Genomic DNA, 12,348 nt, shown 5'->3' on the forward strand with positions numbered 1-12,348 from the left:
AGAATTTCACAATTTACTAAATCCTGTATCATCATACAGACAGTTCCCACAATTGGAATCTATATAGTTTCTCCAGGAACTATAATAAATATCCGTTTGTATACAAAATAAAAGAGCAAAGCCTGTACATTTCCACAGGTTAATTACTTCTGGTTTTTAACTTCAAGTCTATTCATTCTGAATGTAAGGAATAGAGAACCTAAGCGATAACCAGCACCCTCACTCCCGCAGATCGCCTTGTTCCAGTCTCTGCTGTTCCCACGTGCCCTTCTGCTCCGGCCCTTGCACACGCTGCTCCATGTGTGTGTCTCTCTCCCCCTTTCTCTGCCGGCCCCACCCCTTCTTTTGGCCTCAGTTCAGGCATCACCACCAGGAAGTCTTCCTGCCCTCCTTCCCCCTTGGGTCCCCAGAGATCTTCCTTTCTGTGCATCTGAACACACACAAGATCCTGTTTTCTTCCTGCGCCCTCCCCCAGACTCTGCACCATTTCCAGGGCAGATGTGTGCTGTCAGGTTTGCTCTGAAGCCTCAGGATTCTGCACAGAGCACCTGCTAGGTGTATACTGAGTCGTGTGTTTGCTTTTGAAAAGGCCCAGGGTTAGGAAGATGCAGATGACAGTGGACTCTGTTGTCTTCAAGGCTCTTTGGGTTTCAAGGGACAGAAACCCCTTAGCTAAAACAGAAAAGGGAGATTGACTAAAGGGTAGAATGGGGCCTCAGACTCAGGGCGGGCTGTGCCGTGAGACCTCAGGAGGGGATGGAACCAGGGCCAGCGAGCAACCAAGACCGCCTCTGTCCTTGACTTTCGTCTGCCGTGCTGCTTCTCACTGTGTGTGTCTGTCTTTGTTTCCTGGTTTCTCTGTCCTTCTGTGTGTGCTTTCTCTCTGCTCCACCCCCATCTCTGTCTCATCTCTCTGCTCTTCATTCATTCCTTCAGCTGATCTCTACTGAGTGGCTGCTACGTGCCAGGCACTGTTTCAGGCGTGAGTTATGACAAGACCCTTGAAGTCCTTGCTCCCCTGAAACGTGTCATGGGGGAGGGGACAAGAAACAGCTAAGTCAATGAGCAGTAAAATGCCTTTCTCAGTAACTGCTGGGGAGGAAATGAAACGGGGGAGTGGGTGTGGGTGTGGCTGTTTTGGGCTGGGCCATCAGGGGTCTCTGATCGGGGGAGGTCTCTGAGCTGAGATCTGAATGAGAAGGAGCCAGCCGGGCACAGGTCTGGGAGGTGGGCACTGGGCAGAAGGCACGGCCAGCCCCAGGGCTCTGCTGTGGGCACAGGTTCGTGTGAAGGACAGGAAGGTGATGAGTTTGATTGTCAGTGGTGAGCAAAACATGAGAGATGAGGAGAAATCTTTAAACATACCTTCGATAGGAGAAAACAGAAGCATTTGTGCAATACAGTGTTATTTATGTAAAGTGTAAGTACCTGCCGTATTTATATAATATTAATAATGGAGACAAATATGAAGTAAAAATATAAAACATGAAATAGTTTAATATTCTACCTAGGGCATGAAACTACGACTGATTACCTAAATATATGGGAAAGATGTTACTGATATCGACAGCATAATTACCAACTGGCCAACAGTCTCAGCTTTTACCTATTTTTAATTACAAGTATTCGTTTTTTACTGAAGTAATGTAATTTTGAAATTAATGTATTGTAGCAGCAAAGCTACTACAACCATTGTACATATTTCAAGATAATTATTTCCTCACAATTATCATTTGCATGGAAGGCTCTAGTGTATGTGTATTTGGAGAACAACCTGGAGAAAAATCCAGTGTTTTATCCAACTTTGGATTCTACTAATCTGTGATAATTCAGCTTCTGAATTATCTAAACGGCATTCCAGTGACAAATGATTCATCTCTGTTAACTAGTCTCTAAACGTGGAAGCTACTTGATGTCTCTGCCTCAGAACAGTTTTTACAGAGAGAATTGTATTTTAATATAATGCTGCTTTTAAGGAGAATTGTTTTAAAATTTAGCAGAAATGGAAAGTTGATATTTGGATGTTTATCTTGCACTTTGACACTTTGGAAATCAAGTTGGAGAGTATTCCCACTGCTCGTAGTAAATGCTTTGCCACAAATCGTTTTGTTATATACAATAAGTACACTGTCGTAAACAGCAGCTATTGTACAGGGATCACACCGTCTCAGCTAGAAAGGTTGAACGTGGGCTTCACTGAAGACGGGGCGATTGTGCAGCAGCTTAAACAGCATTATTTTTTTCTTTTTTCTTCTTTTTTTTTTTTTGGCCACATTGTGCGTCATGTGGGATTTTAGTTCCTTGACCAGGAATCGAACCCGGGCCCCCTGCAGTGGAAGCACGGAAGCCCTGAACCACTGGACCGCCAGGGGAGTCCCTAAAGAGCATTGTTTTGGTAGTCATTTCTTTGTTTCTTTTTTCATGAATGGAAAAGCTAAGACAGTATTACTGGGTCTATTTCCTAATGTCAGGTAATTCTGAGAATTCCAGATAGAACTAAGAAACATAAGTAAAGGTTTAAAGATGAGACGGAAAAAAGAAGACATTAGAGGAAACAGATTCCAAGTCATTGGCTCCCTCTTGGTCTGCAGGTACATAAACGAATGATTTATCAGGAAGCGAATGACTGAATAAAGGTCACGCATGACACGTGGGCTTCAGCGGGAGGAAGAATTGAGTTTCTTTGGTAACTGTTTGTTCAGCACCTCCTGCACGGAGTGTGGTCCGTGTGTGATGTGATAGTAAAATGACTGACTTCCCGTAGGGAGAGTGTCATGTTGGAAACCGTCTCTCCTGAGCCTGGAAATGAGTGTCTCTCCCGGAGCAGGTGAAGTAGCGGGCTTAGGTTCGCGACCGCGTCACACACACAACAGGCCTCTTCGTGTGGGCCTCGCCTCGAGGTGGTCTAGTGCCGCGGGGGTCAGGGCTGGGGCTGGGGCGTGCAGGGGAAGCAAGATAGCTGTGGACTGACGGTCGGTGAACCCCTGCGATGGGCCCGTCGAGGGCCCAGTATGCCATTCCTTCCACTTTTGTACGTGTTTGTCATTTTCCGCGGCAGAAGGTGAAACAGGCCGAACGCCGAGGCCTCTGAGAACCGCGAGTGGCTGTCAGCGGGGTGAGATGTGCGCCCCCGGCCCCGGGGAATCCCAGCCCTGCTAGGCCACGTTCACGTTCACTCTCTCTCCTCCCCCCGTTGAATCTGCAGGGAGTTGGCTACTTACAGTTCAGTCCCTTGAGCCCTGTGAGCGCCCCAGCTGAGAAGCGACCGGGTGGGGCGCGGGGAGGGCAGTGACGTGCGGGGCCACTCGAGGAGCGCGTGGTGTTGAAGGCCCGCGCGAGGCCGCCTGGCCCGGGGCCCAGAGGAGAGCTGGGAGGCCGGCTTCGCCTGGAGGACCCTCGTGAAGCCCTTTCTTCCGGGAGGAGGGCAGGGGCGGGGCGGGGGGCGGGGTTAAGAGCAAGGGCGTGGGCTGGAGTCAGAGGGGCAGGGCGGCCTCGGCTCTGAGTGTCCAGGGCGGCCGTCCCCTCGAGCCTCGGGAGCGGGTGTGGGAGGTGACTGTGAGCCAAGGCGAGGGCGGCTCTTGCCGTTGGAGAGTGAGCGCAGTGTGGGTTCTGTGAGGTCGAGCCCACCTGGTGCCCAAAGAGGCTGGGTGCTCAGCCGTCCATGGGGTGCTGGGGGCGTGAAGCGGGGATGCTCACAGGCCTCGGGCGGCGCTGGAGGACCGGTGAGACCGCGCGCACGCCGAGCCCTCCTGCCGCCCCGTGCCCTGGCGCGCGGTACCCAGTAGCAGCCGTCTGTCGCCTCAGGTGCCCTGGGATCCCGGAGAAGAACACTGCGGAGTTGGCGGGCGGGTCTGCACATAACTTTCTGTCGCTTGTTGGCCGATTGCCGACCTGCCTTTAAGTGCTTTTTCGCTCGGAATTAAGAGCATGGACCAGAAGTGAGTTTAAGAGCCTTTATTGGGGTATGCGTGCCCTGGGAAAATAGCGCCCTTCCGAAACCCACAGCCCCGCCTCTGGGGGCGGGGGCGGGGACGGGATGGGTGTTGTCCCCGCCCCGTCGCCGGTTAGAACCCAGATCTGCGACTCCCAGGTAGGTACGGGGTTCTTTCCTCCGGACAGTGCTGTTCGCAGGCTGCAGAGTTAAGAGGAGTGTCAATTAGCACGCTTGATTGGAGAAAGGATGGCGTGAGCGTTCTTCAGCCCTTACTGGTGCGTGCGCGTCCTTGGGCTCTCGTGCCGCGGGCCCGCAGACTGGGGCCTGACCCAGGGAGACGTGCCCTCCCGGCTCTGGAGGCCAGAAGCCAGGGTGTCGCGGGGCCGCACCCTCCCCGAACCTGCGCCAGAGCCCTGCCTTGCCTCTCTCACCTTCCCGTGCGGGCGGCGGTCCTCGGGGGTCCTCGGCTTGTAGGTGCATCGCAGTCATCACGGGCCGCCTCCCCCTGTGCGTCTCTGTCTCTTCTCATAAGGACGCGAGTCACGTTGGGTTAAGGGCCCACGCTGCTCCAGCACGGCCTCATCTTGACTGACTGCATCTTCACTGATCCTTTTTCCAAATACGGATCCCAGGCTGAGGTCCTGGGGGTTTGCAACATCTGTGTTTAGTTGGACACCGTTGAACCCACAGTGCTCGTCCTGTTCGCGGAGCTCCCATAAGACGTTTGCCGTGGCAGCGCTGCCTGACTGCAGGCATCTTTCCCCGCAGCCGGCGCCTGTGAGAGCAGGGTCCCTCAGCTCTGAGAGGCGCCGGGGGCCTCCGGCCCGCAGCTGACGGAGCTTCTGCTGGAGTCCTGCGTAGGTGGGTCTCTGCTTTTCCCTCCGAGACCGCCCCACGGCTGTCCCAGCGCGAGGTGTCGCCTGGTGACAACACGTTGTTCACGGTCCTCTCGTAAAAGCCCCTTGTGTGAGGGAGCTCGCGCCTCCCTTAGAGGAGCTCGCCTCTTCTCCCTTGCCCTCCTGGATTGTCTGGTCGAGGACGCCCTGGGGTAAGGCAGGTGCCGAAGCCTTCCCTGGGGTGGTGAGAGATTATTGTTGATTTTTAGGCCAAATTGATCTGCCTTAGCGAGGGCCCTGGATGAGTGCAGAGGGAGGCTGCATTGTGCTTTCTTCACACGTTTATTAAATTTTGTAGATGTTTTCCTAGATAAATTTAGTGGAATTTTGTTTCCACATTATTTCTGGGTTGTAGATCATTAGAGCCACACTTCAGACTTTCCGTGGTTAAAGACTCTGATTTCACGAGGGTTGAGAGAATCCCTGAAACCCGTGGCCGCCTCGGCTCTCACAGGGTTTGAGTTGAGCTGACTCACCCTGCGTGTCCTCGGGGAGACAGTTCCTAACAGCTCCCTCCTCTGTATTCTGGCAGGTGTCTTCCCTTTCTCCTCCCGAGTCGCCAGCTCTCGCTGGTGGATGCTGTGTCACACGTCCTTGACAAACACTGTGTGATTCCGGTACCAGGTCCCGGGTTCTGACGTTGTCTCCTGTCCCCCGTGGCTGAAGACGGAGGTCGCTTTCTTCCCAGGAGAGACTTTCCACCGTTGGGTTCTTCTGCCTCCCTCGAGGGGTGGGGAACCCAGCCCGGCAGCATCACCTGGAACTTAGAATGTGACGATGTTCCCCGACGTTCTAGGACAGTCACGAGGGCGTGGACTGCCTCACCCCAGCCCCGCTGCTGAGTCAGAGACCCAGCCCTCTAGGCGGAGCTGATGCCCCTCAAGTTGGAGACCCATTGGTCTAGAATAACATCTCCTCATTCTTTATTCTTCAGTGTTATTTTAAACTGATGGTACCTGTTTGCGTCTACGTGAAAAGTTTTAAAACCAGAATTTTACGTTTTATATTTTTCCATTTTAGTGTAGGAAGAATGATGATGGAGACCCAGCTGTTGTTGCTGCAAAGGACCCTTTTATGGATGATTTGTAAAGTACGGTGTTATCCTGGGGCTTCCCAGTGGTCAGTTGCTTTCTTCCTCCGTGTTACTTACTCAAGTCTTCGCCACTGAGTCTTTCCTTAGTAAAGTGTTCCTTGATTATGAGTGTGGCCGTGACTGGGAGTTACTCACTTAGGGAAAATTGATAAGCACCAGCTAACGTATGTGATAGTTCCTTGAAAAATTATTATGTAGTCTTGAAAAGTGAACTGGTGGTATCAGTATTTTCAATCTTTATAGAGAGTGTGCAATGTAAGCAGTTTCACTTGTTGAGGATAAACCTGGCCTGTGTTAAACGGACGTACTCAGCATGGGTGGTGCTACGTCGCTCCGTTCTCAGAGATCTAGCCATTGTTTCCCCAGGACGCGGCAGCTTCTCGGGGTGTGCAGCCCGGTCTGCCCACCTTGACCGTGGCCTGGTGTGGCTCTGGCACACTTCGGAGTCGTTACACTTTGGTGCTGTTAGTGAGTTGGGATCCTGTAGGTACCGAACTGCTCTTGTCTTTCAGTTCACTGTTTGTGTCTACGTGAAAATGTTTAAAACCAGAATTTTACATTTTATATTTTTCCATTTTAGTGTAGGAAAAATGATGATGGAGACACAACTGTTGTTATTGAAAAGGACCATTTTATGGACGATTTCTTCCATCAGGTAAGAGCCGTTTAATGAAACCCAGACGGACTTGTTTTCTTTAAACATAGTTAAACTAATGTAACTGTGCACTTTTCATATTTCAAATAATACCCAAACTAATATTTTTAAAAGTTGGTGTTTGAATTGCATAAGTTCTCTAGACCTTTTAGTGCTAGGAAAACATTCTTCCTGGTGATGGACTTGGTCGGGGGGTGGGGGGGTGAGAATGGTGATCGTGGGTGTGGAGGGCACATGTGGAGACTGATGCCCGCAGGCTGGGGTGCTGGCCCGGCGTGGCTGCTGCTCCTGGGCCGTGCTGGGGGAAGGCGCGTCTTCCTGCGAGCACGGGAAGGCCCTGGGGAGATGCTGCTGCACCCATGGCCAGCGGTGTTCTCCAGACTCGAGCAGTTTGGTCCCGGCGGGTGGGGGGAAGGCCTGGGGGCGGTGCTGCCCCTCAGCTGGTGGTCAGGTGTGCACGGTACACACAGCGAGGCTTCCCCTGCTTTCCTCCTGCAGAATGGCCGTGAGTCCCACACATCAGAGAGCTCATGTTGTGTATTCCCTAAAATCTTTGACTGAATTTTAAATTCCTCTCCTGAGAAGTTTTCCACGTTTCAGAATACCGGTCTCTAGGTCATATGGACTTCTCTCCTGAGAGGTCTTATCCGCAAGCAAAGATGCGATTGTGGACAGCTCTGCTCAGCCGTTGCCGTCAGGCAGCACGGCCTTTCTCTGGGCTGTCCACGTGCAGGCCTGCACCCTTGGATCTGACCTCACACCTGTCCGTTCCTTCGGGCTTCCCCGCGAGGCCTTTCCCTCTGCCCTCTTAGCCCCCCAGGGCTGTTTCTAGGCTGGCATCATGTTTAAATTGTTAACCCTAAGTCATAGCTGATCAAATTTTGCATAATTTAAAATTTTTGAAATTGAGTCAGAGAACAAATATTTTGACTTTGTTACATATGAAGAAAAGAGACGGGTTCAGTGTAATTTTTTAATGATGAAAGCTTCATTTGCAGGACTTGTTTGGATTATGCTGAGTCTCGTCTACAAGTTTCAGTTAACTCAAATTTGTTGACAGTCTAAACCGGTCTATCAATACGTGGATTTGAAAATATGTGATATGTTAATAAAAAATATCTTAGAAGTTATCTAAGATAACTTTAGAAGTTATCTTAGAAGTTATCAGTTTTCCAGATCCAGTCAGAATTTATTGAATACCTAGTGTAAGAACCTATTCATTGGGTTTCAAGCATTTATGTTAGTTCTTAATCTTATCTAATGGAAAAAACATGAAATTAAATCATTCGCTACAGGAACTTACTTTAAGGTACAAAAGAGTTAAGATGGTGGATTTCCGGATTTCACTTTGGAAATGAGACTCTTTTTATTGTCTTTAGCTTACCCACCCACTTTGTAAAATCGTTACTTCTCTGATTTTACCCCCTTTACCTAGATGCTTAATTCTTCCATACCAGTTCTCCGGAAAAACATATTTCTTATTTTAAGAATCTCCCAGCATTAAATGTTGTGGTTGTATTTTATAGAATTCTATAAATCACTCGGAGCCATTAAGCTGTAGTAACTTCGCGCTAATCCATTTTGGCTGTGGGTGTCTCCGAGATGCAGAAAAAAACGGGTGGCTCATGTTAGGGAGGTTTGAGAGCCATCGATGGTAACTTAAGTTCCAGTTTCACTTGTTAAATGGTTGTTTTATTTTACAGTTAATTCCTGTGAAATGACTTCTTAGACAGATAGAGAAGCAAGTGATGTTTGTTAATACAAACTCTTTCTTAGAAAATGGCACTCAGATCTTACATATCACATAGAACACTGCAAAAGGTAGGAATTTTGCTCGTGACCAGTGTTTGGTGAAGACTAACATAGTGCTGTAATGAGCGACCAGGAATCTCCTCTCTGCGAAGATGAGTTGTAGTTGACGGAGGAGGCCGGGGACCCTGCGTGGTGTGCTTCGTAGGCGTAAATGGACCTGGCACCACAGCGACGGTGGCGCTTCCCTCCTGGTCCCGAGTCGGTGGTCCAGCAGTTTTCTTTTCGGACCACGCTGGGACTTGTGCTGCACAGATACTGGGGGTATGTGTACTGCAGAACCCTCCAAGGGGTAAAACAGTGTCTCTCCTACTTTGTGACAGATGCGTGCTACTGAATTTATTTCAGAAATGCTGCTTTAATGATGGCTCATTGAAATGTAGATCTGTGCACTAAAACCCCAAAGTTGTTATTTGTGTTTAAGCCTGCATGATAAAGTAGCAAAAATTTTAAAAGATTCCATTTTAATTCTATGTACTGTTTTTACATGATTAATTAAATTATAAGTATGTGAAGTATATGAAGTTCTGTAGAAATTGACTGTAAATAAATGGAAATAACACCCAGGCCTAATGAAATAGCCGTTCACTGCGCTATGCAAGTAGAATTCTGTGTTCAACTCTCCTCTAAAACTTTGGTTTTCAAAATGTGCTGTGGGGCTTGGTCCCAGTGTCCCTGGGGTCCCTAAGGCCCTTCCAATGAGTTCCTGTGGCTGATAACGATTTTCATAAAAATACCAAGATGTTTACCTCTTTCCTCTCACTCTGTCACAAATGGACAATGGGGGAGTTTCCAGAGGCTACATCAAGTGTGTGATACAGCAACAGACTAAACACAGAAGCAGGTATCAGAATCAAGATGCCTTCCATTAAGCTAGAAATTAGATTTGCAGAAAAATGTAGATCAGTGCTTGTACTTTCACTGATTTGGGGGGAGGGAATTCTGCTTTTTCCATAAAAATAGGTTATTGGTATTAACATGTGTATTAATTTCCTACTGCTGCTGTAACAAATTACCACAACCATAGTGGCTAAATCCAACATACACTCACAGCCTGACAGCTGCAGAGGTCCGAAGCTGAAATGAGCCACTGGGGATCCCGTCAAGATGCCGGCAGGGCCGCGCCCTTCTGCAGGCTCGGTGGGGAGAGGCTGTGTCCTGCCTTCTCCAGCTTCTGGGGCCACCTGCGTCCTTGGCTCGGGGCCCTTTCCCCCAGCGTCGGGCACCTCACTGCAGCCTCTGCTTCTGCTGTCACGTCGCTTTTTTCTAAGTTTGGTCCTGTTGGCTTCTGTTTTATAAGGACTCTTGTGGTTACACTGGAACAACCCAGATAATCCAGGGTAATCTCCCATCTCAACTCTTAACTCATCACACCTGCAAGGGGCCTTTGGCCCCGTAAGGCGACATTCTGAGGATGAGGATGTGGACGTCCACCACGGCATGTAGTGGGCTTGTAATTAACTGTCTTCAGTGAATTAATACATGTCGAAGCTGTTTCTCCGCTATGGGAATTATCCGAAGCGAGCTACAGCCTACGTGAGCCAAAGCTCTTTGGGGTCTTCCGTAACTTTCGGGATTAAAGAGGCGCTGAGACCAAGCACGCCAGAGCCGCTCTAGTCCGCAGGGCTCCTCACGCTGGCATCTCACCTCCCCACTGGGATGCGCGTCCCCGTTGCTCAGAAATCAGGATGATGGGAGAGGACGCGCTCGCACGAGAAGCCTCGCCCGCACCCCTGTGTCTTCATCTGCTGGTTTTCTCACCTCTCCCCTTGGAAGGTGACCCTTTTCTTAGTTTCTTATTTAGACATCCCAGTGTTTCTTCATGTAAATGTTAACATCTGCAAGTTAATCTCTGCTTATTTTGACCTCTTTCTTGCATCGTTGCTAACATGTATACGTGTTGTTCTGCGCCTTGTGGGTATTTTCTTTTTCGGTGTTTTTTTTTTTTTTTTAGCGGTTCGCGGGCCTCTCACTGTTGTGGCCTCTCCCGTTGCGGAGCACAGGCTCCGGACGCGCAGGCTCAGCGGCCATGGCTCACGGGCCCAGCCGCTCCGCGGCGTGTGGGATCTTCCCGGACCAGGGTATGAACCCGTGTCCCCTGCATCGGCAGGCGGACTCTCAACCACTGCGCCACCAGGGAAGCCCTCGGTGTGTTTTTAACTTGGTAATATATCCTGGAGATGTTTTCATATCTTTTGTTAGAGTTCCGTAGTGCAACCTAACAAGTCCCCTGTTGATGGGCTTTAGGGTTTTCCTCATCTTTCAAATAGAGAAGTTGTGCTTAGTTTCCTGGGGCCGCAAAAACTGTATGGCTTCAAACAGCACAGAATGACTGTCTTCGTCTCTGGAAGCCGGAAGTCCAGGCTGGTCCCACCGGGATGAAGCCACATTGCCCGCAGGACCGCACGCCCCAGAGGCTCCGGGCAGAGCCCGCTGCCCTGCCTTCCCCACCTCTCGAGCTGCACCCCTGGTGCCCCTCTGCCTGCCAGGCCGGCAGCAGACCATTGTGCTTCACTAATGTCGCGTGGCCGCCTTCTGTCGTCCCATCTCCATCCACTTCCCTCTTACAAGTACACTTGGGGTCATACTGAGGGCCCACCGAGGGATCCGGGATTGTATCTCCCCATCTCAAGACCCTTTGTTTCAGTCACATCTGCAGTTCCCTTTGCCATATAAGGTAACCATCCAAGGTCCTAGGGACTAGGACCTGGACATTTTGGGGGACAGTATTCAGCCTGCCACACTTGTTATGAATCCATCTGGACAGATCTTGCTAATGAATACGTTACATTTTGAAACAAGTAGTGAATAATTTAGACTATCAGAGGCAAAAAATAATGACTAGGAAGGCTTGGTCTTATCAGCTGTCAGGACCTCCCCACATGAGAATATGATGGTCGGCCTCTGCTACAGGGTGAGCTCCCTTCTTGGCTGCACGGAGACCTGGCGTTGGTAGTAGATGCTTCTGGCTGCCATCATCTGTGGTAATACTGGGTCTCGATTGTAAAACTTCTTACAACCAACAGGGTTTTCCTGGTGGCTGATATTGCCTTAGCCATAAAGGTAGATATTTTAATATGGCACATTATTTTTTAAATTAAGTGAATGGGAAAAGGTTGTTGTTTCTTTATGTGGTAATTATTCACTTATTTTCCTCTTTTATCCTTCTCTTTTAGGTAATGGAAAGTGGTAGCAAATGTGAATTTGCCTCAGTGGTGATGACTTTCTCTCTCTCTCCTAGGTTGAGGAGATCAGAAACAGTATAGCTAAAATAGCTCAGTATGTTGAAGAAGTAAAGAAAAACCACAGCATCATTCTTTCTGCACCAAACCCAGAAGGAAGTAAGTTGTTGGTTTTAAAAAGAAGTGTGTCTGTCTGTATCTGTGTGCCTGTCCCCCTTGCTGTCCACAGCACAGGCCTTAGCCTGGAAACACGTGAGATTGAGCTGGGAGCTTGTAAAAAGTGCCAGAGGCTGGTGGGCCACCCCTCGGGATTCTCATGCCCCTAGTCTGGATGAGCCAAGGCATCGGTGTGGTTTTCTACAGCTTCTGCGGGATCTGGTGTTCAGCTGGGGTGAGGACCACTGATGTGTGACATCCATGAGCATACATGGACGTGGCCTTGCAGAACTTTGGGGTCCCGTCAGTGACTGGGCCTTAGATCCGTATTATGTCCATAGTTAAACAGGAGTGATAGAATTTTGTGTTTAGATGAAAGTTAATAAGAGGTTGCTTTGGAAAACAATACTTGTTAGAGCAGGTTTAAAGATGAAGAACAGACTAAAGTGATTTTAAGTCTTCAGCAAAGGCTTTTGTATGGAGTGTGCTGTTCGTAGTGTCTGTTGAGGGCAGCATGTGAGCAAGTGATTTAAATTAACTGAACATCAGGGCATCGTTAGTTATAAGGAAGTGTTTCCTTGATCTACAGTGCCAAATTTTGAAAACTTGATAGGTAAGATGGA

General features: G+C 49.3%; 1 protein-coding gene across 3 annotated transcripts in view; it reads left to right on the forward strand.

Annotated features, from left to right (window-relative positions):
- Window positions 1-12,348, forward strand: part of STX2 (syntaxin 2) — a 45,326-nt gene that overhangs the window by 7,458 nt on the left and 25,520 nt on the right. For 2 of the 3 annotated variants that reach the window (XM_060119330.1, XM_060119329.1), the window contains exons 1-3: window positions 5,805-5,920; window positions 6,504-6,578; window positions 11,629-11,728. In XM_060119330.1, coding sequence (XP_059975313.1) covers window positions 5,861-5,920; window positions 6,504-6,578; window positions 11,629-11,728 — 235 coding nt within the window. In that variant the 5' untranslated portion in view covers window positions 5,805-5,860. Of the gene's footprint in view, window positions 1-5,804; window positions 5,921-6,503; window positions 6,579-11,628; window positions 11,729-12,348 lie in introns of those variants that run through there. The other variant, XM_060119331.1, reaches the window with a different exon arrangement.

The sequence above is a fragment of the Mesoplodon densirostris genome, chromosome 15 (assembly GCF_025265405.1).
Source record: "Mesoplodon densirostris isolate mMesDen1 chromosome 15, mMesDen1 primary haplotype, whole genome shotgun sequence".
Lineage (NCBI taxonomy): Eukaryota > Metazoa > Chordata > Mammalia > Artiodactyla > Ziphiidae > Mesoplodon > Mesoplodon densirostris.